At 36.5% G+C, this 27178-nt stretch overlaps 1 protein-coding gene across 2 annotated transcripts; it reads right to left on the bottom strand.

Moving 5' to 3' along the window:
• Positions 1–1926: 1926 nt before the first annotated feature.
• Positions 1927–27178, bottom strand: LOC106130569 (CCR4-NOT transcription complex subunit 1). Of its 2 annotated transcripts, none has more exons than XM_013329442.2 (16): positions 26780–27178; positions 21411–21635; positions 20111–20294; positions 17513–20012; positions 15609–17025; positions 14934–15497; positions 14201–14449; positions 13610–13915; positions 13078–13455; positions 12316–12462; positions 11829–11972; positions 6774–7202; positions 6264–6448; positions 5591–5854; positions 4622–4761; positions 1927–4351 (listed from the first exon to the last, which is right to left on the bottom strand). In XM_013329442.2, the coding sequence occupies exons 1-15, from the start codon at positions 26879–26881 to the stop codon at positions 4683–4685; spliced, it is 7173 nt and encodes a 2390-aa protein (XP_013184896.1). In that variant the 5' UTR covers positions 26882–27178; the 3' UTR covers positions 1927–4351; positions 4622–4682. The 2 variants fall into 2 exon arrangements, with proteins under 2 accessions (XP_013184896.1, XP_013184897.1); XM_013329443.2 differs by having other exon boundaries at positions 11838–11972.

The raw sequence follows: 27178 nt of genomic DNA, 5'->3' as shown, positions 1-27178 counted from the left end.
TAAAATACACAAAAATATAGAATAACTTGATATTTTCATTTAAAAAATAACTGCAGATAAGAACGTAGGCAAGAAATTCGCTAAAGCAAAACGATCAAAACATTCAAAAAATGTAAACAAACCGGCTGTCAATGTCAAATCATAAAGATCGCGCGCTCCGACTGTTATCACTAGATAAAGAAAGATATAAATAAAAACTTACCTTATTTGCACCGGTTGCTGTATGTGGTCTCAGGACGATGTCGTTACAGTAGATAATATTGTTGATAAATGCACAGGACTGTGGTGCAGGCGTCGGCGCAGGCACAAGTAACGGTGTCGGCGTCGAGTGACGGTGGCGCCGCGGCGCGCAGCGGCGACCCTGCGAAGCGTCGGGCGAGCGCGACGCCCTCCCCTCCACCACACCCCGCTGCGTAAAAGCCTGCATTTTTATTTTTAATAAGCCTGTCTGCGATGTGGGTGAATAAATTTAGTATCTACCTGTACATAACTAGATAAATTAGTTGAAAAGAGATCTTCGCCTTTGCTTTCTTTTATTAGGCAGGTATAATAAAGTTGAAATTGCTAAATAATTACACATTTTACAACAGACACTTTTAAAGATTTTTCTTTGTATGAGTGACTTTATAAATAAGAAAAGTTTGTATAAAAAATGAAATATTAAATTAAACTAAATTAAATTCTTATTTTAGGGATCAGGAGTTTGTCAGGGGTACTCGACGGCGGCGCTGAATTTGGTCAACATACGTTCGACTAGGCCTTCTGAATTCTTTGAATACGAGTATTATTATACACGTCTTTATCTTTTTCGGGGTTGGCAGAGGAATATAACTTGAAACGGCTGAAAAACTACGTTCTACACTATGGCTTTATCTAGCCGATCGTTTGAAAGAGGAAACCCAAATAAGAGACCCCTTTCCTTTGATTACTTTACGAATTGCACGGAAAGAGAAGCAGCTGGTACACATTGATTTTTACACGACTTTCACTAGATGAATATGCTCCCATTACTTTAGTCGGCTTTTACGACATCCATGGTAAAAGATAGAGTGTGGTCCTATCCTTAGCAAAGATTACACTCGAGGTTATCCTAAAAGCTTAGAGATAGCGTGTCACTTTTGGGACCAATAAAACCGCCCCACGTGTCCATGGTCAACTGAATGGTACTATTGGGAGAGACGAACGCAAAATCAAATTGCATCCGTTCTCAATTACTATAAACTACATGTTTTTGAAAAATTGAGAATGAAATGCAGCGCACGATCGTTTAATACGTAAGTGGAAAGAGGTATATCTCTTTCTACCCCTCTGGAATAAAGCGTCTTTTTCCATCTATCCCACAAGTTTCATGATGGGACAAATCGATAGGATTAATTAGATATAGTCGGGTTATTCAAGTCCTGTAACGCATCCCGGGTGCCAATAGAAAATTCCGCTTATAAGCCTGGTACATCCCTTTAAAAGAAAGAGAAAAGAGGTAGTCTCTGCCTACCCCTTCGGGAAAGAGGCGTGATTTTATGTATGTTCATCCCTTTTCACTTATCATTTTTAGATGGCAGAAGGGGAAAGGACTTGGGTTCTTCGTGATAATCGGTTCATTTAGGTTTGCTCTTGAAAATATAACGAACGTGGAAAACGACTATCAATGTAAAAATGTTTCTTTTTCTTTCTTTCAAGTTGCACCAATTAAAAAAGAGATTGAAAGGTTGGTTATATTTCCATAGGTTCCACTATGACGAACCGAGAATATGGGATCAATTCTCTGATGTGGATATAAAGCTGGTGGAAAATTTAGAATTCAATATAAAAACGTAAACGGCAAGCGACTATTTCTAAATGGATTTATTGCATCACACATTTACATGATTCCAATTATTAAATTATATAATACAATCAAACACAGGTTAGAGTGAAACAAAATAGGAAATTAATTGAAAAATATTTTATTACAATTGTTAATAAAAAATGGGATTACACGCTTAATGACAAATTTGTAGCATAAACATTATAACTAACATCCTAAAATTACATTCGAAAATCACATCTAGAAAACTTTACAAGGGCATTATTTGCATTGTAATTCAAAACTTAAACATTACATTATTACTTCAATATGAATTGTATTGAATTCAATACAATAATTATTAATTACCATAAATCATCATTGATTAATTCGCCATTTTATTGGCGCTAATATTATTACTAAGAGAACTGATGTGCACGCACCTTTAGTCCCTCCATGTGGGTTACTTTAATCAGTCAATTTTGTATTAACATCTGTAAAAGCATGGTACAATAATATAGGTGTGTAGAATAACCACGAAACGTCGGCCGCGCGATTTCTATATAGTTAGGAAAGTGTATGAGGAATAGTTCCGTGCCCAAAGTGCAACCCAATTTGGAATTTACGTTACATCTTTCCGATCGACGTTGTCGTGTCAAAACATCATCCAAACAAGCAAATTTACAATATCATATACAATATTTTTACCTTCATCTACACTTTATATTATTGTACCACGAGGAAATGGCAGTTGGAGTAACGCGTTTTTATACCAGTTCGATAACGTGGGATTTAATGCAGCTTTTCCCAACGAATTGAACTGGCGTAAAAATACGAAACTATGAAGCCATTGAGAGCATTGTGTTTGAAACATTAAACCAGAGTGTGCATTCTGTTGGTTTATCGGGAATAAACAACAACATTCCGATCACGGTAAATTCTATGGACCTGTCATTTACATAAGGCAATCTTCTTGCAGTATGTAAGTGGTAGCCCCATAGATTCTTAGAATAAATGCGATTTTTACGTTCTTGACCAGTCTTAGGACCCACTATTGTGAAGTAAAAATAGAAGACTGATCGAGTGTTTAGGACTAATTCATAAATTTTATATGTAAATGCGACACTATGATTTTAGCTTTTATTGTCATCGAGCTCACTTACAGTTTGTGTTTTACAAAAACGAATGCAGCAGTCTGGCTCAACATTTTGCTTGTCAACACTATCATATGGCTAATTGCCTTATATAAACCTTACAGGCTAACCGAGAGATCTTACAATGTAACTTAACTGTTCAAAGTGCAAGCCGGTGGAAAGCTTAATATTTATCGTCCGGGCACAAGTCAAGGAAATAGCTCATATAGCCATATTTTGTGGACACCGTTTACATAACAGGTTAATTGTAAAAAAATGAATCTACTACAGACATATATAGGTATAAGACTTGTAAAAGATCAATAAATAAACTTACTGGGTCTTTGAAATTGGTACCGATGTAAAATATTAATATTGTTAGGTTTTCGTATTATGAATAACATTATCGGGTGATAGTGTAGTAACAGCTTACTAAAAATGAGTATTAAAACGCGATACCCGTGACGATATCCACAAAAAGGGCTGCGATTAACATATTAATATTTATTATGTTCTGGGACAACTAGTAACATTAATTGAAATATTATACATTTGGGAGAAGTTCAGAGGTTACACGAGACTTGCACAGAGCGTTTCGCAAACAATCAAATTCTCGAAATTAACAGCAGAACCGAGATGATGTATATCATAAAACTTATTTCGAGAATCAGATAATTTCTTTCACGCACTGAACACTGGGAGCGTCCCCCATAACACACATCTACATAGAATTGAGAATTATTGATGAGTATACAGATAATAATGGACAGAAAATGTTGCATTATGTTATATACTACATACGATATTGCTATGTTTATATTTATCACATTCAAAAGTAAGTTAAGCCTATATATGTAACGCGAAGACATTTTGGGAGTAGAAAAGACAGTTTCTTTTGGAATCTATATAGATAATACAACTTTGACAGACAAAGAACCGATTCGAAGGTTACGTGCAAAATAACATTGGAGATTTAAAATTGGCGAATATTTATAATTTATATTATTAAAATAAAATTATAAATTAATTACATTTAATTATTATAGTCATTGCTACTACTATCGTCTAATGAATGGGTCAAAAAGTTATATTCAAATCGTTTCTTTGTCGTGGAAACACAATACAACATTATTACACTAGAAAACGAGTCCAAAGAAACAGAAAACACTGATTTGGATTTTAAGGGGGATCACTGAGTATCTGTAAATTGAAACATGTCGATTTTATAATAGTGCTATGTCCAGTCTGAGCGCGCCCTAATAACGAAAGACCGTGTACGCACTGAGAGGTTTTCTTCTAAATCGTAGCGTCCGTTTTGTCGCACTAACACCGGCATTTTACTTGAACAGTTTGCTCCAGTGTCCCAAGAGGGCTGGTTGCTGCGCCGGGTAGGAGGGCTGAGGGGCTTGACTTGGCTGCACCTCAGTTTGGAAGCCTGTTGATTAATAATTCTTAAATGGATTATACTGCCATGCTTTTTCGATAGCGAAGTCTCTGCCACTGTTTCTCTTTCCACGCAATCATAAATGTCAATCAAGGAGTCTTATAAACAAGGGTACCCTCTTTTACGAGATGGACTAGCACCTTGTCACTATATTTGTTGGAACTCAATTTTATCATTAAGCTATCCAGATAAACGTGACCTTTGATTGTTCTACTTCCTGAGAGATAACTATGTGATATGTGCACATTATGTGTGTTTTACCTTTCTCGACAAAGCATTTGAACAAATGCTTGTATCGGACAGACTCCCAATTGGCGCGGTGCTACTCTCCTATTTCCCTTTCTCCCCCTCCCCCACCCGTCTTCTCAACGATGCACGAGCGCGCCACAGACTCGAATAACCTGAAATACACCATAGATAAGTATTTATTCTGTATTAAAAATCACTACATTGTATATACCAAAGTCACTTTCCACCTTGCCTACGTATGTCTGTTTTATTATGTGTGCTATCTTTCGTTATCTTTTAAACTGTACAACGGATTTTGATGCAGTTTTAAATAAAATGTATTCAAAAAAATGCACAAATTTTTAATGGGTGGAATTAATTTCGGAACAGAGACGCGAGATGAAAACAAAACTCTATTTTAATGAGTGTCACACACTAAACATCAGTACTAACAGTTTTGCCAGTTTCATAAGTTAAAACGATAAGTATAAATTTTTTGGTCTCGAAAATATTTAACCCTATCAGAGCGAGTCATTTGAACCCGCTTACCGAACTGTGCCCTATTGTACGACTATTATGAGCGAGATAGCATGAGACGTTTTGTAGGTGAAGCGTAATGTAATATTGAAGCGACTTATAAACGTGGTACTACTTTGTACCATTTATATTATATTGATTTATGCTCTCAACACTGGTAAATAAATGATGGAATACCAATACCAATTTAGTAACTACATTTTGTTTGGGGCCTTCGCTGCCGCTTCAGGATTGAACAAACTACATTTTGGTATCCTTTTTCATCTCAGAGATTCAAACTCGAACGTATTCCCGTAAGGGCCTTTATTCATTTTTGAATTGTTTCTTTTCTTTGTCTTGCGAATTCATATTAAGTACCTATGTAAAAATTCATAAAAACAATGAAAGTAAATAAAATACCAGTGTATAAACATTGACAATTTATAAAAAAATATATCTTTATTAACAAATAAAAAAGCCACTCACTTCTTTATCTCCGGCGCACAGTGGACGAACTCGTGCGTCCAGAACTTGTAAATAGGATTCTTTATAAGTTCAATGAACGTGATCAGCAATCCCCACGGGTGTGGTCGGTTAACGATGAGCCGTTCTAGCAGCATCCTCGTGATTTGCTCTTGTACCGCCTCGGAGTTGGCCTCGGCGAACAAGTAGAGGAGGCAGCAAGAGAAATAGTGCGTGTGGCTATTGGGGTAACGGAGCTGGTTCGCGATCGCGTTCAGGAACAAGTATCTGTGGGACAATATTATTGTTATACCATTACTGACGAACTACAATAACTTTGGATCAACGAGCGTGGCAAGTGGAAAGTTGTAGTCTCTGAATTCCGTTACGATTAAAGTATATTCCCACTTTTATCATAAGATTAAATTTTCTTGAATCGAACTACAGTAAAATCTGTTTCAACGATAATCTTTATCAACGTCGGTTCAGCGTCGTCTGCAGAGAAACATTATCACCTGTTTCGCACAAAGTAAAACCACACGGAGGTCATAAATCGACCTATTCACCATCCTCCTGGAGTCAGTAGCGGTTTGATTCACGCTTATCTGGACAGGACTTCGGAAGCCATATTCCTTAGATTGGGAAACTTAATTTTTTACATTACCCAATAGCTTTTAAGAACCAAGCATGTACTTACCGGCCCTCGAAGTCGAAATCCACAGTGAAGTTCTGAAAGATGTCCATGTGCGCCGAGTGCGCTATTGTCGACATGTTGGGTGTCTGCCCTTTCGATCGTATGTGAGCAATCGCTTGCGTGCCGACGTACAAAACAACAGCGTTCATTAGTTGGCTGTTGTAACGACGGCTGGGATCATTTAGCACCTGATAATGGATGAAGATATACGTACAGATTATAAATGCGGCTACCAAACGAAATAAAGCTATTATCTCTTAATTGGATTAAATTGATCTAAGTTTAAAGTAAGTTAATTATAAAATTTCTTGTGATTGGAATTTCTTGTACTATATTTATTATCTATTTTTATTTTTATAATTGAGTATAGACTCAGACACTGCGTATACATCTCTGTGATCATCACTCAGATCAACTTCAATATAATTTGTGCCTAGATATTGTAAAGCTACTTTCTATCCTGATATTATTTTGGTAGTGAAGCCTTACTTCTAATAAAGAACACACACATACCTGCATGTTGCCTCTCAACTCCGATAAGAAGGTGACCGGGGCTCTTGCCTTCAGATAAGCGTCTAAATCAGTCTTAAACTGGGATGACGGCAGTATAGTCGCATAGTTGATAACTGCGCGCGGCGGTAACGAGATTTCCGCCAGCAGGTCCACCTTCAAATTCGGCGTGAACGGATCAGGAAGCCTCATATTCCGTGGGAACGCCGAAAGAATCAGATTCCTCATTTGAATGCAGTTCGGAGGTATCTCATCGCAAAATCCGTAATGGTAATCGCAAAGGAACTCGGGGAAATCGTGAAGAAGTACAAGTAGAACCTTCAGGGTGCCCTTGTACAACATCATGACTGGTGCGGCCAGTTCAGTATTCCGTAGGAACGGATCAAGATATTTGAACAGGTCTATTAGTAGCGTAGAATACATTCCCCAGCCCTGCAACAAAGTTGGCGTTGAATCAAAACTGTTTTCACAATACCTGGTTGAACACCCACATGCACTATCTATATATTATAAGATGTGAAGCAATAGATATATTATTTGCAAGACAGTCATCAAATGATTGAAGCGTGGTGATTGCTTAATAATAATTTTTCCATTTCTCCGGATATTTGAAAAGCCTTAGCTGTGGGAAACGAATGCCGTTAAAATATTATGAAATAGCTGCACATTTGTTAACTAAGCTAAGAAACTGATTCCGTAATCAGGGAACGAGTCCCACAGAGAAGTCATAAATTTACCTATAAAATTACAATAACATACATGCAATGTAACACATTCCATGAATTTTGTGAGGGTTTAAATAGGCTGAAATAACTTGTCCTACAAGATACCAGTGGATCCACGAAGCTTGACAAGGCATAGCATAGGTCTCATCTATTCTATCAATTTAATATCATTAGCTTGTGCGCGGGGCTTCGCTCCTATGGAAAATTCCAGAAAAGGTAGCCTATGCTTCTCCCGAAGGTCTATTATAAATCTGTGCCAAACTTAAAAATCAGTCCAGTATTCCGTTACAATCATACAAATCTTTTCCCTTCATTCAGAAGTGATAGGAAGTGAGAAGATAAGACACATGTTGTCTTTTTACGACTTTAGTGAATAAGGGTGCAATAACCAACCTCTATGTTAGAAACTGTATTAATGGTAGTGTATATGATGTATTTAAAAATGCCAATATGGTTTGAAACCATCTGATTATGAAATCAGCCTCCTAGCTGTAGTTACCAAAAGTGAAGCTATCATATATAGTTATAGAAGCAGGTTTGGGTTCAAATATATTGGATAATTTCAAACAAGATATGACATATTCTAATGATGCGGTAAGTCTATTTGGGTTTGCAATGATGTGCCAAGCAAATAGCTTTGGCATATTTAAAGCTTTAATATATTATATTGCAAATATTTTAATGGTGCTAAATACAAATTTATAGAGCTTATTGCTCAACATAGATTTTAAGCTACGAACTCAAGGGATTTTTAAGAACCAACTATTAAAAATATTTATGTTAGTATTTATCTCAAAAGTAACTTATATTTGAATAAATTACAAAAGCTAACCGAAACTGCTTTAAAAATATTAAATTTGTTTCAATATACTACGAATCATTTACATTAATCGTAAATTCTCGATCGAATCGATTCTTACCGCATTAGAAGAAATTAAATCACGCTCAAAATATAGTTCATAATCACACAGGTATGTGAATTTAGTATCAAGATGCCAATTGAGAAGTAATCCCTTACCCGACTACAAAAATGTGTGATACTTTACTACGTTAGTAATCAAATAAATTGATTTTGCTTTTCATCTTAAATTCTTTCAACAAAAATAATTCAAAATTTATAAGAAAATATTGATTAAAAAAATAAAGGAACTGCCAAGTATGATAGTAATAACGAACATAGACCTATTTAATATTACCTGTCCCTGTAACCTTTGAGAGATATAGATAGAGATATTAATTTTTGCTAATACAAGATTGTAGAAGGATATAATTAAAGACTTTCGGGGGGCACACGACGTACAAAACGCCTTTTACAAGGCGTGTTCTTTTATACTCAGATATTTTCAAACTTTCAAAAATTTACTCAAATAATACAAGCCATTTAGTTTATGAAATTTTGTGTAAATTATAAAAAAAAAATACTATGCGTTTTCCTGTTAGACGTATGATCTAATATTTGCTATCAGAGTGGAGTGAGATAATTTTCCAGCAAGCAGTTCCACTGACGTTCACGCCAATATCAGCGCAATTTACGCCGGAATAACATGTTTTTTACATTGCCAATATGAAGTACAGAGTACATTATACAGGTCAGTGGTTTCTAAACATTACATACATACATACATATGGTCACGTCTATATCCCTTGCGGGGTAGACAGAGCCAACAGTCTTGAAAAGACTGAATTGCCACGTTCAGCTATTTGGCTCAATGATAGAACCAAGATTCAAATAGTGACAGGTTGCTAGCCCATCGCCTAAAAGAGGAATCCTAAGTTTATAAGCCTATCCCTTAGTCGCCTTTTACGACATCCATGGGAAAGAGATGGAGTGGTCCTATTCTTTTTTGTAATAGTGCCGGGAACCACACGGCACACGTTTCTAAACATTAGAGGTCAATATTCGATATTGTCATTTCAAATGGCAGTTTCAGCTCAAATTTTGTAGTCGAGTGGTTGTTACACAAGACATTATACAGACAATTAGCAATTAAATATGATTACTGGATTGTGTAGATCAGGTTTACAAATGGATGACGTAGGCGGGATGTTTGCGCCCGGCACTGTCCTAGACTATAATGATGATAAAGTGAAAAAAAAAACAATGTTAAATGGGTGTATCACAAGCTTACAAAATGACAGGCGTTAAGCATGTTAAGGCAACACAATTTTATCAGGTTATAAGCTGTTTCGTGTTATGCAATACACATATTTTATGAATTTACAAGTATAATAGTTTGTAAATGATAAAAGTTAACCACCTTTTTAACGCTTACAGTCTGTCATACTAGTTTATAATATGATTTTTTTAAAGCTCAGTAGGAAATGTATTGTTCACCACATGTAGGAAACGACATTTTCGAAGTTTCAGAAGAAATTGATATAAATTGTGAATATTGTGAACAGTGTTTGTTGTCATTGGTTGAAATTTCATTGTTGATGTACTGCGTTTTCTAGATGTGAGAAAATATGTGTGAAGACCTGTGTCGAAACAACAAATAGCCAAGTAAAACAATAAATTAATTGCCGAATTGCTTGCATAATAAATTTTAAATATCAGATACTTTTTTTAAGATGATTTACAGACAATGCACAGGATCATTAGATATATTACCAAGAAGTCGCGAGTAAAAGCAAGTTACAGATAATTAACATCTTAGGGTTTTTTATTTACCATTACCTTGGTTATATTTTTCGTTTAAGTTACAGCAATCACAACGACGGTGACAAAAGTATAAAAAATACATGTAATAAGTAGTGGTGCGGCACAAATTAGGGTTCGCTTATTATATTATAGTGCAAGGGTAATTTTGTATAACCAACAGGAAGGTTAATTGTCCAGCTATGTATTGTCACGACAACTAGGCTCAATGCGCATACCAAAGAAAAAACGTAAGTCGTGATCTTACTAAGCAAATTGTTTTTTTTTTAAAGAAGTTTGTACAAGTTCTGTTGCGCACAATATAAGAGGCGAAAAGCGCCAGTGTATTATTTATATAAACAACATTTAACCTGGTTTAACTTTAACCAGAAGTCTAAGGTACTAAACGATGCTCAGACTAATTTTGTAGTGTCTTACGTTTTCATCTGGTCTGCTTAACAGTGTCTACAATTGTATGTAATTGTATTTGGTTTTATAGAAAATGTTGAATACTTATGACCTCAATCTGAGCAATTAAAAACCTCAAGCAAGATGAGATCTAAGGTGGCATTAGGGGAGGTTGTGTGTGTGGCTTTTATTAAAATCCTATTGCCTAGTTACTCTAGCATTAAAAGTTCCTAATTTCTAGGTATTGTGGAACAGAGACATGGCGAGGGAATCCGAATTTTAGTAATTCGCACTATAGAAGTGTTGGCGAATTGAGAGGCACATTATGTGAAGATATCGACCACATATGGGTTTGCGTTTTTATATGTGTTGTCCATGATGTTAATGGTTCTGGGGTTAAATTTACATACGATTACTAAGAAATTATTTAATACATATAGGGTTTTCTTTTGAAAAGTATGTGGATATTTCAGTTGTGACAGTGAAACATACAATCTGTAGACACTACAACGCAGAGGTAACACGTCACCATTAAATATTATTAAAACCACGACACCCTTACATTAAAAATTATAATAGCATCATTATTTGTATTTTGTAACATGTACAATACGCCCACATTGGAAAATGAAACGTAGCACCTCATGCATCCCAGAGTAATAAAGTTAGTAAACACATATAAAGAGTCAGTTTCACCAGTATTGAAGTACTTATAAAAATACCTTTGAATAATCCATTTCCAGAATAAATATAAATAAAATATGATCATCTATCAGCTGACATAGCCAGCGGTAAAGAACGCATCTTTAGCTACTTTTGGTGCTTTGTTGTAACAACTAGTAAAACTGATACTTTATCTTCAGTTACTGTAGTAAGATATCTGAGGAATAAGGTAAAAATAATATTATTCTTTTTATAAATTGTACCCTGTTATGTCATATATTATCTTAAAAATACAGAGGGTTAAGCTAATGAGTCTAAGAAAATCACCGAAACGTGTTCACAAGTCTTTCTAAGATTCTTGGCTCTTTCTATCCCAATAGGTATCAAGACATAAGTCCTTCTCAAAAGTAAGAAACCAGAAGTGTATGCACTATGCAAAAAGAAAAATACGGTCGAATTGTGAAAAACATCCTTTTTGAAGTCGTTTAAAAATTAAAAGTTCAAAGAAAATATTTTTCTTTTGTCCGCTTAGAGATAAGGACTCAACTTATATCAGACTTTGCTAGATAACTTACTACACCAACCGGTAACCTTAATACTATATTAGCCAAACCATAACCATACCATGATTACCTTTTGCTGCGGAGTCACGGCCAGCACTCGATTGATAAAAGCGCGGTGAGCCACCAACTCGAGCCACGCATAACAGAAGCCGGAAGCATTGCTTGGTCTGATGATGCGGAGAGTATGGCAGAACGCTGTAAGAACCTGGTGGAGAAATATTTAATTTTTTATTCGGGCATAAGATCAAAAATGATAGGTATTTTTAAAATAAACACGCAATATTTTTGGTAAACATTTGTGGTACAACAATTATGAGTTTCACATAACAAGTTATAGGAATTTAGATGAAAACTAATCTATAAACTTGTGTCATAACTACTAGTTGGAATTCCTCAATATATCACCTTAAGATTCCGCTTTGGCAATCTGTCAAATGCAGATTCTGATGCAGATTGCATCGCGGTTGTTGTCTGATATTGGTTGTCGGCATCTCCAATTCCAATCTATGATTCCAAACCTATCAATACCAAAAAGGGGCGATAATCACCTGATAATTCATAGATTCCAGGACTGGCTCCGCCATGTTCATGTCGAGGAACAACACCAGAAGTAGGCGGTGGTACGGCAGCTGCTGGAAGTTGCTGCCTTGGTCTTCGTGGTCGGTGAGCAGCCAGCCCGCGATTATGCCCAAGATCTGTAGTAAGGCGGTTATTTGTTAAGCTAAGTAGATGTTGAGTCATCGAATGTTAACTATTATAGTCCTTGTTTAAGAGGCTTTATATCACTTGGTATGATTGCAAGGCAAACTTCAGAGAAAAGAGTTGCAATCTCGCAAACAGTGACGCTAGTTACGACATCATGGCGCTTCAGAATAAATAAATTGATTTGCCTTTCATAACAAAGACTCACTCAACGTTAAGTTCGCCATTGTCCAGAGAGATAAAACGTAGTTGTGAAAAAAAAACAGACTATAAGATGAATGCAGCAGTTTTATATTTTAAGGACTATAGAGATATGCATTAGATTTTAAACTGATTTGGATGCATTATTGTACAGACTAAATCTTGGCAAGGGATAAAGGTTACATGTTGACGTGACATTCTTGATATTCCATAAAGACAAAGTTGCTAATTATAAATAAAAAAATTGTTTGTATTTTTATTATTCTTTTATGGACGAAATTTCTATCAGACAGTTGTCAGTTGTCTATCCAGCTGAAATTTTGTACAAAGGCAGTTAAAATTGGGACGATATAACTAAAGAATAGTTCAATAAAGCCTTAGTATTATATAAAAATTTTGTGACATACCTTATTCAACAGGTTGAGTTTCGGGGTCGGGTTGCCACTATCGGCCGTATTTTTGATCAGCAACGAAACGAGTTTGATGAACGAATCACACATCGTGTAATACTTCTCCTTCTTCACAGGAGTGGGAGGTGGGTTCGCTCTGTCCTCGTTCAAGAGCTGGTATACGTTCTCAATGCACTTCTGCGTGGCTATTCTGAAGAAACGCGTGATCATATCGTCGGATTTGAGAATGCCGTTCATATTCATTCTATGAACGTAGAGATTGAAATTTTGTGCGATGTCGATTTCTGTCAGTGGCGATAGCAGCACGTTGCGCCATTCGCGTAGGAGGTTTTCTGTCTTCTCTTGGAGGCCGGGCGGGTCGTCGTAGTCGCGAGCCTGTTGTAAACAATAATATAGTTTCCAAAACAAAAGTTAACAAAAACTCGAAGAGATGGAAATAATTATTTAGGATGGTGATGATGGTAATGTCATGGTCAGCACATAGAAGTTTACTTTAGTAAGGGCTTAGTTCATTGAAGTAGTAACTTACCCGCACTGACATGATCCCAGAGTGAATATGAGCCGTGGGTCCGAGAGGAGACCTTTCGCCCAAGTACGCGCTGGGGTCCTGATTAACCCTCAACATCTCAATCAAGGACCCCAGGCCTTCTGGCGGGGGTTGTCTCGAATGGGTCATAATTCTGACCAGCATCTCGGTGGTGTGATACAGGTCGGACTCGTTCACGAACATGTTATTCCTGTCGTCAACTAGGTAAAGCTGCACGAGTTGCATAGCGAACGCTACTGCCATGTAGTTGTTCCCAGTTTCCATCATGTGTGCAAGAGCGATGTCGTACTGATAGGGGAAAAGAAATAAATAATTAATAGTAGGTAGCGCACATGAACATCATTTACTATGATCAGTGAGAAATAGGTTGAATGGTAAAACGTGATGCACAGCTTTAAATCCTACCTTCTTACTCACACGTTCAAATAAACCTACTACATTCTTTATTCGCCAAAAATGTGATAGGTACATTATTTTTTTTTTCAAATACTATATTTTACATAAACATAATACAGAGCAAACTTATTCTGAAAATTTTGACCAGCAAAGACACACAAACATTGCAGAACATACCTGGTGCAGATTGATGAGATGGTTCCTTATGAGGCAATCAATAGCCTCGATGTTGTATCTGAGGTCTTCCCTGCATTCTGTGAGACAGCATGTAATCTGTTTCGTGGTCCACAAGTGGCCATAAACACGGGCATCTTCGAGCAACTTCAGAACCCTAAGATGGATGTCTCGGTAGCGAGTCATCATTTCAACATGGTCGCTGCTGGCTCCTGGTTGAACGATGTGCCCATCCAATAGTCCTTCAACAGCCTGCGAAAGTAATCAAGGAGTCATGAGTGCACTGTAAGGGATAGCAAAAGCGATTGCAATATACTAGTGTGACTCGACTCTTATAAACGTTAGGTTGGTAGACAGGTATAAGTAATTCATAAATTGTAGATACAAGTGCCGTGTGGTTCCCGGCACCAATACAAAAAAGAATAGGACCACTCCATCTCTTTCCCATGGATGTCGTAAAAGGCGACTAAGGGATAGGCTTACAAACTTGGGATTCTTTTTTAGGCGATGGGCTGGCAACCTGTCACTAGTTGAATCTCAATTCTATCGTTAAGCCAAATAGCTGAACGTGGCCATTCAGTCTTTTCAAGACTGTTGGCTCTGTCTACCCCGCAAGGGATATAGACGTGACGGTATGTATGTATGTATGTAGATACAACATAAGTACGGCCCAGTAATAAGATTCATAATTTTATTAGCATTTATATTTTCTTTTTTCATGTCATAAATATCTCACCTTCTGTAGAAGTGTGCATCCAGAAACAATGTCCCTGTTCCTCCTTGCTAGGAACAAACATTCCAAAAGCGAATGCATATTTGCAGCTTGCACCGAAAGTGTGGCAACCCCCACAGAGTTGGCTAGAAACATTTCTGCCGCATTTATGAGAGCTGTCATTTCATCTGCCCCATACACCTGAGTAGGATTCATAACTTGGCTGAACGTCATCTGGGAGAGTTGATCTTGTGTGGTTTGTTTAGGGATGAACATCCCAGCGTCGCGTACGGGCATAAATCCCGGGATATTGCAGGCGAATTCTTCGTAAACAGCGATTTGCATATCAGTAGGACCGCTGACGCGTTGTCTCACGCGTTCGGGAATCCTTTCTGTCTGGTAGGTTAGCACAACGGGGTCGAAGTACCGTCTGCCCTCTTGTCGTGCGAGTTTTCTCAATTCATAGTCGTTCATAAGTCGCTTGTCGAGTTCGGGTAACGCTTTCTCGACAGCAGTTTTTTGTATGAAAGCGCACGCTAGCTCCATGTTTTCGGTCGCGAGAACCGCTGCGGCGCTTTCAACGATTTCCTAAAATAAACAGTCATTTAGAAAACTTATTAATTGAAAATAGAAAAACCACTTCGTAATATTCTGTTTAATTCTCTAACTTTAAAAACAAAAATAAATGAAATATATTACCTGTTGTGGGGTCGATGGCAATAGAGCTGTAATGAAAGCCGTCTTCAGGTTCGTACTTATTGTACTTATGATCTGCTCCCGGCAGGTTATCATGGCCATGCCTGCTGTCAAATTTCTAGTCATGTGATGTGCGCATGTCCGCATTCTAACCTCATCAGGATCTAGAGCGAAATCCTTCCTAATTATTTGCTCGCAAGTCGTCAAGGCGTATTTAATTGATCTATCCACAACAGGATGGATCCATTCCTGGATTGATCTTTCGATGGCGGGCTTTACAAATTGTTTCAAATGCGGGTAGTTTTGGAATAAGATAATGTGAGGATTGAAGCATATCTTCTGGCCAAATGCAGATGTCGAGGACACATTAACATCGAGGTAACTAAAACGAGGCTCAGGTAGCCCGAGCACTCCCATCAAGTTTGGGTCATTGGAGACGAGGCCTCCGGTCGGAGTAGGTGCCGTGGCGGCCATCTCTTCCGTCGGCAGTGCCGCAGGTTGCGGAGGCATATACTGAATTTGAGGGGTTTGCACTAACGCGGTTTGATTGACCGGCATCGTACTTGCCGCTTCCTTATTCTGTTTCGGCTGCGACAGCTGAAACTCGATCAAACGCACTTTCTCCGGATCTTTCAAGTAAATCGCAGGTTTCAGATCAGAAATGTCTAGGCTGAGATTTTTGCACAACACTTCAATTTCAAACTTCAAGTTCAGCTTTAGGTCAGGTTCTTGATGCAACTCTGCTAGCACGTTCATGAGCGCCATAGTCCATGGATTGGGAGGCTTAAAAACTACGCTCTTGGCACACGATTCCAATACTTTAGCGACGAAGGGAACCACGTAAAGGAGTTCCTGTTGTCCCTTGTGATAAGCTTCGAGCACCAAGGCTTTGAGATCGATGTCAACATGTAAGATTGGTAAGTTGCGAGCAAGAGTCAACATACCGAGCCAATGGCCAAGATTCTTCAATAGAGAACGATCAGAAAAATTTGCAATGCCTTTGTCTGACCGCAGCAACACCTTGATGTTGCGGTACGTTTCTTTTGTGACCATCTTGTTTATTTCGCGTATTTTAAGAACATCAAGGAAATTGGAATACAGAGCATGGAAATTCAGTTCGATGGATGCTCTCTTCATGACAAGATATTGTGATAGCCATGGGTAGTATTCTTCTGTGATTATTTCCTTGAGCTCTTCACATTTAGTTTGGAGGTTTAACTGACTGAGGTTATTAAAAATGAAAGCTGTTTTATCTTGAATGGCCTCTGGAGGGGAACTAATCTTTTCTTCCCTGTCTGTAGCAGTCAGTAGGGTGTCGATGTTGGTGGCATTCGCAATAGAAGGCCGACTACCCATGCCTCCAGCGGCGTTCGTAACTTTCGATATTGCAGATATGGACGAATGCGCACATACGACGGCCCTGCAAATAAGCAAACTTTGGCAACAGCAGTATAATAAGTATTTAACACACAAAAGCAGATGTTTGTTAAAACAAGGAAAATAAGAATAAAACTTAAAATAAAGAAAAATTAAGTGCAAGGGCACTACTTATTTCTAGAGATATTTCTTCCAGCAGACTCACAACAGAAAAGTGTAAAGCTAGTGTACAGAATAATTGAGATATCTTACTGATATTATTAAACCTAAAACATATTATCATAAAACAACAAATATCAAATAACTAATTATATATATTATAGACATGTACTATAATATAAATAAATAGTGGATGCGTCACAACGACAACGACATCATTCATAATTTTAAACAATAATTACCATAATCATTTAATAAAAAATAACGCATTTTTACCATTTACTTATCTTCATGATCGTACATGGTGAAAATGCGTAATGCGACTATATGATTAATTTTTAAACCTACCACGAGAAAAGGGATATACTAACCTGTAGGGCGCTGACACGGTGACAACAGCACTCTGGTTTAACACGGCCGCCAAACTGCTAGGCAGCACGGGTCCTTGCGGTTTGGTGGGTGGCTCTTGATTTTGCAAGCCATACTCGATGTACTCGATTAGATGCGGTGGGAACTCGCTGAAATGTGGAATCGCCCTCACGTGTTCACAATACTTGTGATAGTCCTTCAAACGCGACTTGAATCTGTCTAAAGCGGCGATTCCAAAATAATACATTTTCGATCCTTCTGGTTTTCGAAGAGCGTCGAGCACGAATCGCAGGGCGAGCCCCAGCGACACGTACGTCGGGACTAATCCTTTCTCAATGATGCCTCCGAACAGTTGAGCCGTGATATGCAACTCTTTATCCGGATACTGTGGGAAGAACTTGTACTCCTCAAAGAGATTCCGTAGCATACATGAGAATACTTCGCGCTCGCGTTTGTTTGGCGAATCTTGGAACTTCTTGAGCATCTCTAAGACCTCATCGATAGACAGTGTCGGGTGCGGAGGATGGTTGTAAATCCGCTGAAAATATCCATTTGCTTCGTCTTCTATTTCTTTGGTGACACTGTGCATTATCTCTGGGAAATGAAGAGGGTCTGGCATGCGAGGTTTGTCCATAGCGGGCGCCGGGGCCATTCTGGCCAATGTGCCCATGTTGGCTACGTTCGTGTGTTGCAATGGCATCATTGTAAAAGGGCTGTTAGGCCCAGCACCCATAAGACGCGAAGGGGATCCGGGAGTTGTAACCAAAGGACCTAGAGTTCCGGGCATGGCAAAAGTAGTATTAGCCGGAGCGGCCAAATTCATATTTGCCACATTTGTCGTCAAACTGGTTATTGACTCAACATGTGGAGTGAATAATTGTCCACCTAAACCGGCAGGATTGAAGGGTGTTTCGATGACCCTGGTGTGTGGACGCGTTATACCGGCAATGCTTTGTCGCTTACTCAACAATAGCGTTTGGCAATTAGCGATAACGTTGTAGATGGCTTCTTGCAATTCTGGTTGGACGTTTTGGATGCAAAGCTGAAGACATGCCAACATAGTGGCGACAGTCTCGTTGGGCAGTTGCGCTGCTTTTGGAAGCTGCTCGTCAGGTTTCCCTAACAACTGCGGGCATCTTCTCTGAAGAAACTTGACCATAGCCGATACAAAAGTCTCTCCGTGGTCTCTGATCTTGTCTGTCAGCCACTTGTCTAATTTAAGATACTCCCGTCGTGAGGCCAAACAGGCCAAGTCGATAACGAACGGGAATGACTGTACGTTCAGTAGTAACGATAACGCTTTCAAATCTTGAGCTACATCTAATATTCTTGAGAGTTTGGACTGGTCACTTTCGCCACGTATGTACCATTCTGCCATAGCATGCATGATAACAGGCTTGATGTTGGGATTCTGTGTATGCCACGCGTGGTGGAGAATGATTCCCGAATTAGGGTGGTTACCTAAGAAAATTGGTATAAGCATTGTGAGAAGTTCTTGCCTGAAGACTGTCACAGGTGGAGGTATTTGTAATAAAACAATGAGTAAGATGTCAGGGCAGTTCTGAAGAGGAAATTTAAAGAGCTCATGCACTTGCATGTAGAATCCACGTTCTGCTGCATACAGGAGTAGTTCTACTAAGTACAAGCAACGCCAAGTGGCGATCTCCTTATTGTCACTTTCGGGAGGCGACTTCAGCAAATCTATCGACACTGGATGGAAAGGGTGGTCAGCGAAGCAAAAGATGTCTGGATGCTTGATGATGTTGCTGATCAAACTCATCTGTCCTTCTAGATTGGTCCAGCGACGGCACAGATAATCTACTGGAAAAATGTTTGCTGGATAGCCTGCACTTTGCAAACCAAGTCGTAATATTGTGAAGAGTAAACTCAGTCCTTGTCTGTCGGGTACTATGAACTCTGGGTGATCGAGTTGTAAGATCACCTCTTTCCAGTTGAGGTTGGAAGCTAGTTCTTTGAGTGTCTGTACGAAAACTTCGGCGTTCCACGTTTCGCCGTGGCCGTGTGTGGTAGGATCCTTCTTGGACTCGTGACTCATCCAAAAGTTTCCTGGTGTTTGTATCTGAGGGCCATCCGGGACGGTGGCGTGGTATCTGACCATCATGGATATCATTTTTGCGACATCCATCGCCGTGGGTTCCCTCGCCCCGAAGTTGAGCATGTTGTTCTTGCATTCCTCGATCGATGAGGTGAACGAGTATCCGATGTCTCGGATGATCTCCGCGAGTGAATTTTCCATCATGGCTGCGGTCATGTCGTCAGCTGTGGTCATTTCCTCGAGCGGGGTCTGTGTATCGTCAGGGTATAGAAGTGGGGCTAATACGATAGGTACGACTTCTCGCGGGAAGTCAACTCGCAGCCGCAATAAAAACAAATCTTTGGTCACAGTAGCTAAGTTCTCGTGCGCGAGGTTCGTGAGGAGAGTTTGCAAAACTTCAGGGCTGCATTCCTGAAGACCTGCACGCTCCGCTTGATGCCCGCGTTCTGTTGATAGAGTAAGAAGGAAAATGTTTTAATTTAAGGTTGAATGGAGTAAAAATAAATCAACAATAAATAATTTTTAAAAATGTGAACATATTTACCAGCGTCTAAGTAACACTGTACGAGATCTAAGAATCGCTTCTTGAGGTGTTGCTTCGCTAATGATACGATTTCGGGCTTTGAAGAATTCTTCCTCAACACGAGTGAAAAGGCAACTTCTTCGGCAGTGGTCAATTTCAATAATCTTGAAAGTCGATTGAGTAATGTATTTGTCGGTTTTAATATCTGAAAGTAGTGTTAAAAATCAAAATTTGGGACATAAAAGAACCTATTTAATAACTTACTTAACAAAATCCTTATTTAGTTCTAACAGAAAACTTCAGAAGTTCTAAATCTTTGAATGTCAGTTAGTTACCTTAAAATTTCAAATGGTGTTATTTAATTTTAAACTGATTTTCAATGCAAAATACCAAAAATCCCCTTAAGATATTAGAACTCTTAACAAACTTTATTTTACACCGGTGCACCCTATTGATAGTGAGGTATAGTAAAAGCTCTTTCCAAAAATAAACAACCCACAATTTCAACATCTTCATTCTTCAATTTAAATAATAATTTTTTACTCATCCTCTAGACTCCGATAGTGCACAAACCGCCTTTATAAATAAAATGTTGTAATTGACAAAAATTGAGAAATGCAATGATTGGTACATTTTACTATGATTTAGTCATTTAGATCTGACCTAAAAACACAAGACAAAGTACTTGAATATCTATAATATACTAATTGTATTTACACATTATAGCTGCTTATTTGCAACTCAATGAATTTAAAATATATATTGGAGCTGTAACACACAAAACTTGTTTGCACTTTCATAAGGTATGCTCCGTACATTAAATGATGACATAAAAACTACAGTACCTACATCTGTATGATGTCTGTTATGTCCGCGTGTTTAGAAAATCTCCTTGGCCTCCCGGCCAGCTGCAGTTAACAAAATATTTTTCAGATATCTCATATGAACATCACAACACAATTGATCATCACATAAACAAATGATGCCTTGATTAGGAAAAACATGAAGATAATGGACACAATAAAATTGAAAATGATGTAAATCATAAGAAATTAGGACAAACAGACAACACTGATGATGTTGATTATGATTCATATGGTAGTTGTACACTATGCTGGTTTGGACACTATGGGTTCATAGACAGATCGCATAGCAGGAAAAATAAGATCAGTTTGTATGAACAATCATATTGTTTTGAATAAAGGTTTAACCTTATCACTGCAATAAAGAATTCCAGACATGACAAGTGTGTACAACCATCACTATTTCATAAGAGTTATGATCAAATAAAAGATGACAGATGCCAATTCATCGTATTTACCTTCTGTACTGCCCTTGTGGGGTTGTCAACAGCGCGGCAAAGTACTGTAGCTTTCGCTGGATGATTAAGCAGAGCTGCTAAATGTTGAGACAGGAGCGAGGCGTGAAGGCTATTATTATTCGACGATGGTCCTTGTCGGTCAGTGTCCCACGAAGTCTTCGCCGCTTCGGTGAACAGGCACCTCAGGAGTTGGTTCTCTGCTTCCAGTCCATAAAGGCTGACAATCTGTTGCAAATGAGGAAACGCAATATGTAGCATTTTTTTTATAACATCATTCATTTAGGTTTACCTGTTGTCTAGTATAGTGTTACATTCGGAATATCGGCATGTGAAGTTACAAGATCTAGTCTATATATAATACCAAACAATTCCTTATTTATAATTTACTATAATACATTAATTAAATTACTTGACATAAGTATTCGCCACTTTTTAGAGACAGAGCAGTCAAGTAACAAATTCGCAAAGCAGTTAGATGATATTGTGGATTCGCCATTAATTCGCGCGTACTAGATTATGTAATTACAGAAGCAAAAAAAAACATAATTATACAGTAGCACAAACACAGAAAATAGAAATGAATAAGAACTAGTCACACATCAGTTTTTCAATGTAACCTCTTGCCAAGTCGAAAAAATATCTTTCCACTTAATTTTTAATATTGAAGGCAAATAATTATTAAAATATTCTAGTCTAATTAAATTTTAATGTTATACTATCAACTTACTTAATATTTGCTCAATAACTATGAACACTGAAAATTGGAAAATATCAATAACTATTAAACAGCAGTGTTACCATAGAATTTTTGACCTTTATTTTACATATATATTTTAAGAATTGAAGAGGCAGCTTACAAAATAAAAAAAAGTATTGGACTAGTATTTATATTCCATTCAAAAATAATTAAATGTGAGAGTAACAGGTATATATTTGTGCCCATAATCTAATCAACAGTGAGCCTAAACTTATAGTTAATTACATTACCTATTTATTCTAATATTTCATCTATATCTATTATTCATTCTAACATACCCAATTTAATTACTTATGTAATTTGTATAATTTTGCTTGACAGAATATAGTCTCTTAGAATATAGTGTCTTTTACAAACTGCATCTAGAAATATGTTTAAATTAAAGTATATATCTACCTAAGTATTTAATATTTTTTCTTTAAAACAAACATTATAATTTCTATTCAAAAAGAAACTGTAACATACTTCTAGTTATGAAAGGAAGCTGTATAAACTACATTTAATTATGAAAGTTGGGGAGCTGTGTAAACTACATTTAATTATGAAAGTTAGGAAGCCAACAGAAATTGTTTTGGAGAGTTGCCATTATGTTGCCAAACAATTCAAACTTGTTTATATAACAAAGGTCAGGTGAACATTGACGATGGTCTAACAAATTTTTATATTATATGCCAAAAAAGAATATAAATTTATATTCCTCGAAAAAGTGATGATGTAAATGCATGGTAATGACACATCGAATTTTAAGAAATTAATATAAAAACATTTAATCAAAATCTTAGCTGTAGGTACAAAAAACAAGTGCTGATTAAAATCAATAATTTCAGTTACTTTTTTACATAACAAAAAATTTATTTATAATCTGTGTTAAATCTTAATTACTTGAACTACACCTGGATAGGTTAAGTAGTTATGTTTATACAATTCTGACTTATGTAACTGTCTGTACGGTTTTCCCTTGAATTAGTGAGGTTTTAATGCCAGCATGAACATTGACTGCATAATAGAAGGAAATTGTCTACAGTTATATAGTTTTGACGTGGAAGTCACAGCTAACAAGTAGGTAGTTGAACATAATTACCCCTTGAATTGAATGTGACAATTCAGTGCTATAGTACAATAGGTTAAGTGGGCCAATCTATATGTCAACTGCCATAGTAATAAGTTTCTTTGCGCATAAACATGTCTTAGGTAGATGCCAATTGGGCAAGTTAACCTAATTTAACCTGTGACTTTTATTATACTCTGAAATGAGAGGTGTTTTTTTTATTAAAGAAGGTTGTTGTTGAACTTCTTTTTAGTTGATATGATACAACATTTATAAAAGCACATCTCATTTTCCAAGGGGAAGGCAGAGATTAAATCTTTCTACATGCCTCAATCTTTACATTAGTACATATGCACAACTTTCCCTTTGTTTACATTTATTCTCAGAAATAAATATACACATATTTTTAAATTATGAATAAAAAAAAATATAGTAATTTTCATTTTACCTATTATATACCTTATTTTACCTGTCTCTTCACATAATTTTTTTTTAATACCAATCAGAACTTGTAATTTCAAATTAATAAGTATATAATTGTATATATTCATAGAATTTAAATTTCTAATTATAAGAAAGATGAAATTGTAAAGTAATAAATCTTTTCTAGACTGTTTGCTCAGTCTATCCCGAAAGGGAATAAGATATGATTGTATATGTGTGTATGCTATTGTACCCAAAACCAGTAACCATTTTACTGGAAAATAAGCAATGAAAATTTGTAAAGGAAAAAAGCCAAAGGCTATCAAAAAATCTCCAGCAAAAGAATCTTTAATTTTTGCAAACAAATACCACAATCACGTGTATAATTCCTTCCATCTATGTATTATTAGTTTTTTTTAAGGAAATTGTTTTTCATCCAAATTAGATTACTTGTCTTCTTGCCTTTAATCATTGTAATTAAAATATTATTCTTTAATTTTGTGTGAGACCAAGTTATGAAATATGAAACCTTAGTATGTAGATATGCCTTTTCTTTGAATTAGATATCAATGCTATGTCTATGCAGTTCTTCTGGGTGTTTTCTCAGAATGCTGATTAAGTAAAAAGGGATATCATTATTTCTTAGTAATATGTTTATTAGAACTGGTTGTTATCACCATAATAATTTATATAATATCCACTAAACTTATTATGTCAATTTGTTAAACTTTCACACAAAATCAACTGAGCATTTTTGGATGAAGCTTTACAATATAACTTATATACTAGAATAACACATATACTATAATAAAGACATGAAAACGTTCAATCCCAATCAATTGTATGTTGTAAGTGACCACCTATGATTAATATAAGAAGATTCTTGTCTTGCCTTTGGGGAATATGGAAGACATAAAACATGCTGTAATGAAGATAGTCAACATAGCATGAGGAGCTTTGCCCCTTGGAATGTCACCCATTTGTATACTGAAATTCGCTATGCAAAAGTATACATGCACAAACAATTATAAAAAGGATATATATAATATACAACCTGTGAGGGTCATAAGCATAGAACTTGTGTCATGAGTTTTTGCAAACCTATTTAAGATATTTGGTAAAACATCATCAGAAAAACAGCACAGATGGGCAACCATGATCCAATATGGGTAAGATTCCTCTATGGTAAAGGTTGCAAAATTAATGTTTAAGATCTTGATGAATATTAAAAAATTTACAAAATAGGCTTTTGCTTAGCTCTGAGTATCTGACTTAACAGTAATATTTTATTATGTAAGCATTGTGATTTCTCAAGATACTACTAAAGTAAATTAGTTCGCAATGTAGCATTACAGTAAGCTAATTTAGCCAAAAAAGTGGTCTTAAATTAGTCAGCTATTTATAATATAAATACCTTTGTTGGAAAAATAATACAGATTGGGCCCGGTAGCCTTAAATGTTCAATTAGTTTCCGTATATTATGGAATACTACTTATTGTCATATTTTAATTGTGCAATATACTCTTTGCACATCTAAAGTGTGTAGATTAACAAATATAAATATAAAGGGAAAGTTTACCTTAGTTTAACTATGGAATTTAATTAGTAGTGTTTATTGTAACACTACCCATTGTGGCATCATATTTAACTATTTATAAAAAAAAAGAATTGTAAGCTACAGAATATAAAATAGTACCTACCAAGAAAGAAATTGTAAGAACTGCCAACATAAGCTAAGTAAAAAAAAAACATGAGACAATAAAGCTGAGCAGGGATAGGGTTTTGTGAGTGGGAGGCAAAGCCATTTTCACTCCCTCTTTACAGGCACACTTCCTTTCTTTCCTCTTTTCCTTAAAATGAAAAATTAAACATTAATGCTGAAAGGGCAGGCAGAAATAAAATCTTTCAAAGAATTAACACAAACATACCATTATTTTAGTAGGTACATATAGGTAGGTATATATAATATGGTATATATATCAACCTGGTAGAACCTTTAGAAAAACAGTATGTTCGCATTGCATACATAAATAATCATTCAATGCACAAGTTTAAAAAGATTGTTAAAATCGTTCCATTTGACCAAGCCAGCTAACCTTTTCTTTTTCTGCCACCATTTTTATGTCACAACATGTCTTCCCCATAATGTTCTTATTTCCAACACATTTATTTAGCAGGCATGGGCCTCTTTCTTCTTCACAAACAAATAATTGTTAAGACAAACATACCTATTGCACTTACAGATGAGCCTTAATCCTAAAGGCATGCATACATCATGTTTGATATTACTATCATACTTTTCATCTGCTGTAAAAATTGTATCCTCATCAAACTCATCTCCAATCTAAATATAACACTGACATTTCCTCCTCTGTTTTTAATCTTATGTTATTTATGTTATCAGCATAGAAAAGACATTCATAAACTCTTAGGCAAATTAAATTTTCATTAATAAAAACCAGTCAAGATCAAGACAATACGATTGGGTGCACCATAATCAGAAATGTAAGAGAGTTATGAAAGACAACAATATGTGTACACATCAATGTGTGCTGTAACTATGTTCTAATGCTTGTGTATGATATGTGGCATTTTTAATCTTAAAATAATACCATGATATCACCTATCAGGATATATGATTCCATCTTACAATTTAAGTGGATATGAGTAGTATTCCATATTACCATCTAGAAAAGTAAAAAAATATTTAATTTGTAGAGGTTAAAAAGTTAAAGCTGAATTATTTGACTAACAAAGGAAAGCTTATAAATAATAGCTTTAAACAGAATTTTTACATGAATTTTATAACGATTATAGTTAACAATTAATTCACAGAAAAAGCAAATGTAACGCTTTTGTTACCTGTAAATGTAACGGTATGAACGTAGCAAGCAGAAAAAAACTGATACGTACGAATCATGACATGAGGCGGCACGACTTCACTTTATATAACGATAACGATTCATATCCATATGAAATTATCTGGCATGTAGGTAATAACATTTCAATGTATAGTGGGCAATAAATAGATCGATTCATTCGTTTTATAACTGTACACTATTACAAAATGCTCGTGGCTTTTCGTACATCACACACAATATGGCGACAACAGAAAACAAAGACAGGTCATAATTTTCTTACCTGAGACAGCTCCTGATTGGTCTGCTTAAAGTTCTTCTTATTTAAATTTATAACGAGATAATTGATTTGCGATAAGCTAAACGTTAAAGGGTCCAGGTTCATAGTTCCATTAATGCGAAAACGAAAGCTTCAAACACGTTTGAAGCTTTCTCGATTTTTGACGGATTGCTACAGTGAGTGTGTGATCTTTCACAGTTTTTTTACGAAATAACGACAAGCCTAAGGCCAACATCACCAATAATATTGTTCACTTCATCAAATTCAACATAATTTTATCACCCCACACTGCAATTTACAATATATCTGCACAAGATGACGAAGGCACTCGATCGTCCGCTCCATGCTTTCCTCCCACTTCGTCTTCCTCTCCTCCGCCCGCTCCGCTCCGTTCTGAGTTCA

The sequence above is a fragment of the Amyelois transitella genome, chromosome Z (assembly GCF_032362555.1).
Source record: "Amyelois transitella isolate CPQ chromosome Z, ilAmyTran1.1, whole genome shotgun sequence".
Classification (NCBI taxonomy): domain Eukaryota; kingdom Metazoa; phylum Arthropoda; class Insecta; order Lepidoptera; family Pyralidae; genus Amyelois; species Amyelois transitella.
Note: the sequence above shows the minus strand (reverse complement) of the source record. Positions and strands in the feature narration are given on the sequence as shown.

Bases quoted from the DNA above. Each gene is read 5' to 3' on its own strand.
- LOC106130569 (XM_013329442.2), bottom strand. From the start codon at position 26,881: ATGAACCTGGACCCTTTAACGTTTAGCTTATCGCAAATCAATTATCTC. The intron at 20,295-21,410 runs GTAAATACGATG...CACTACTTTCAG, and splicing joins CCACAAGGGCAGTACAGAAG to ATATTAAAACCGACAAATAC. The intron at 20,013-20,110 runs GTAAATATGTTC...CTCTATCAACAG, and splicing joins ACAGTGTTACTTAGACGCTG to AACGCGGGCATCAAGCGGAG.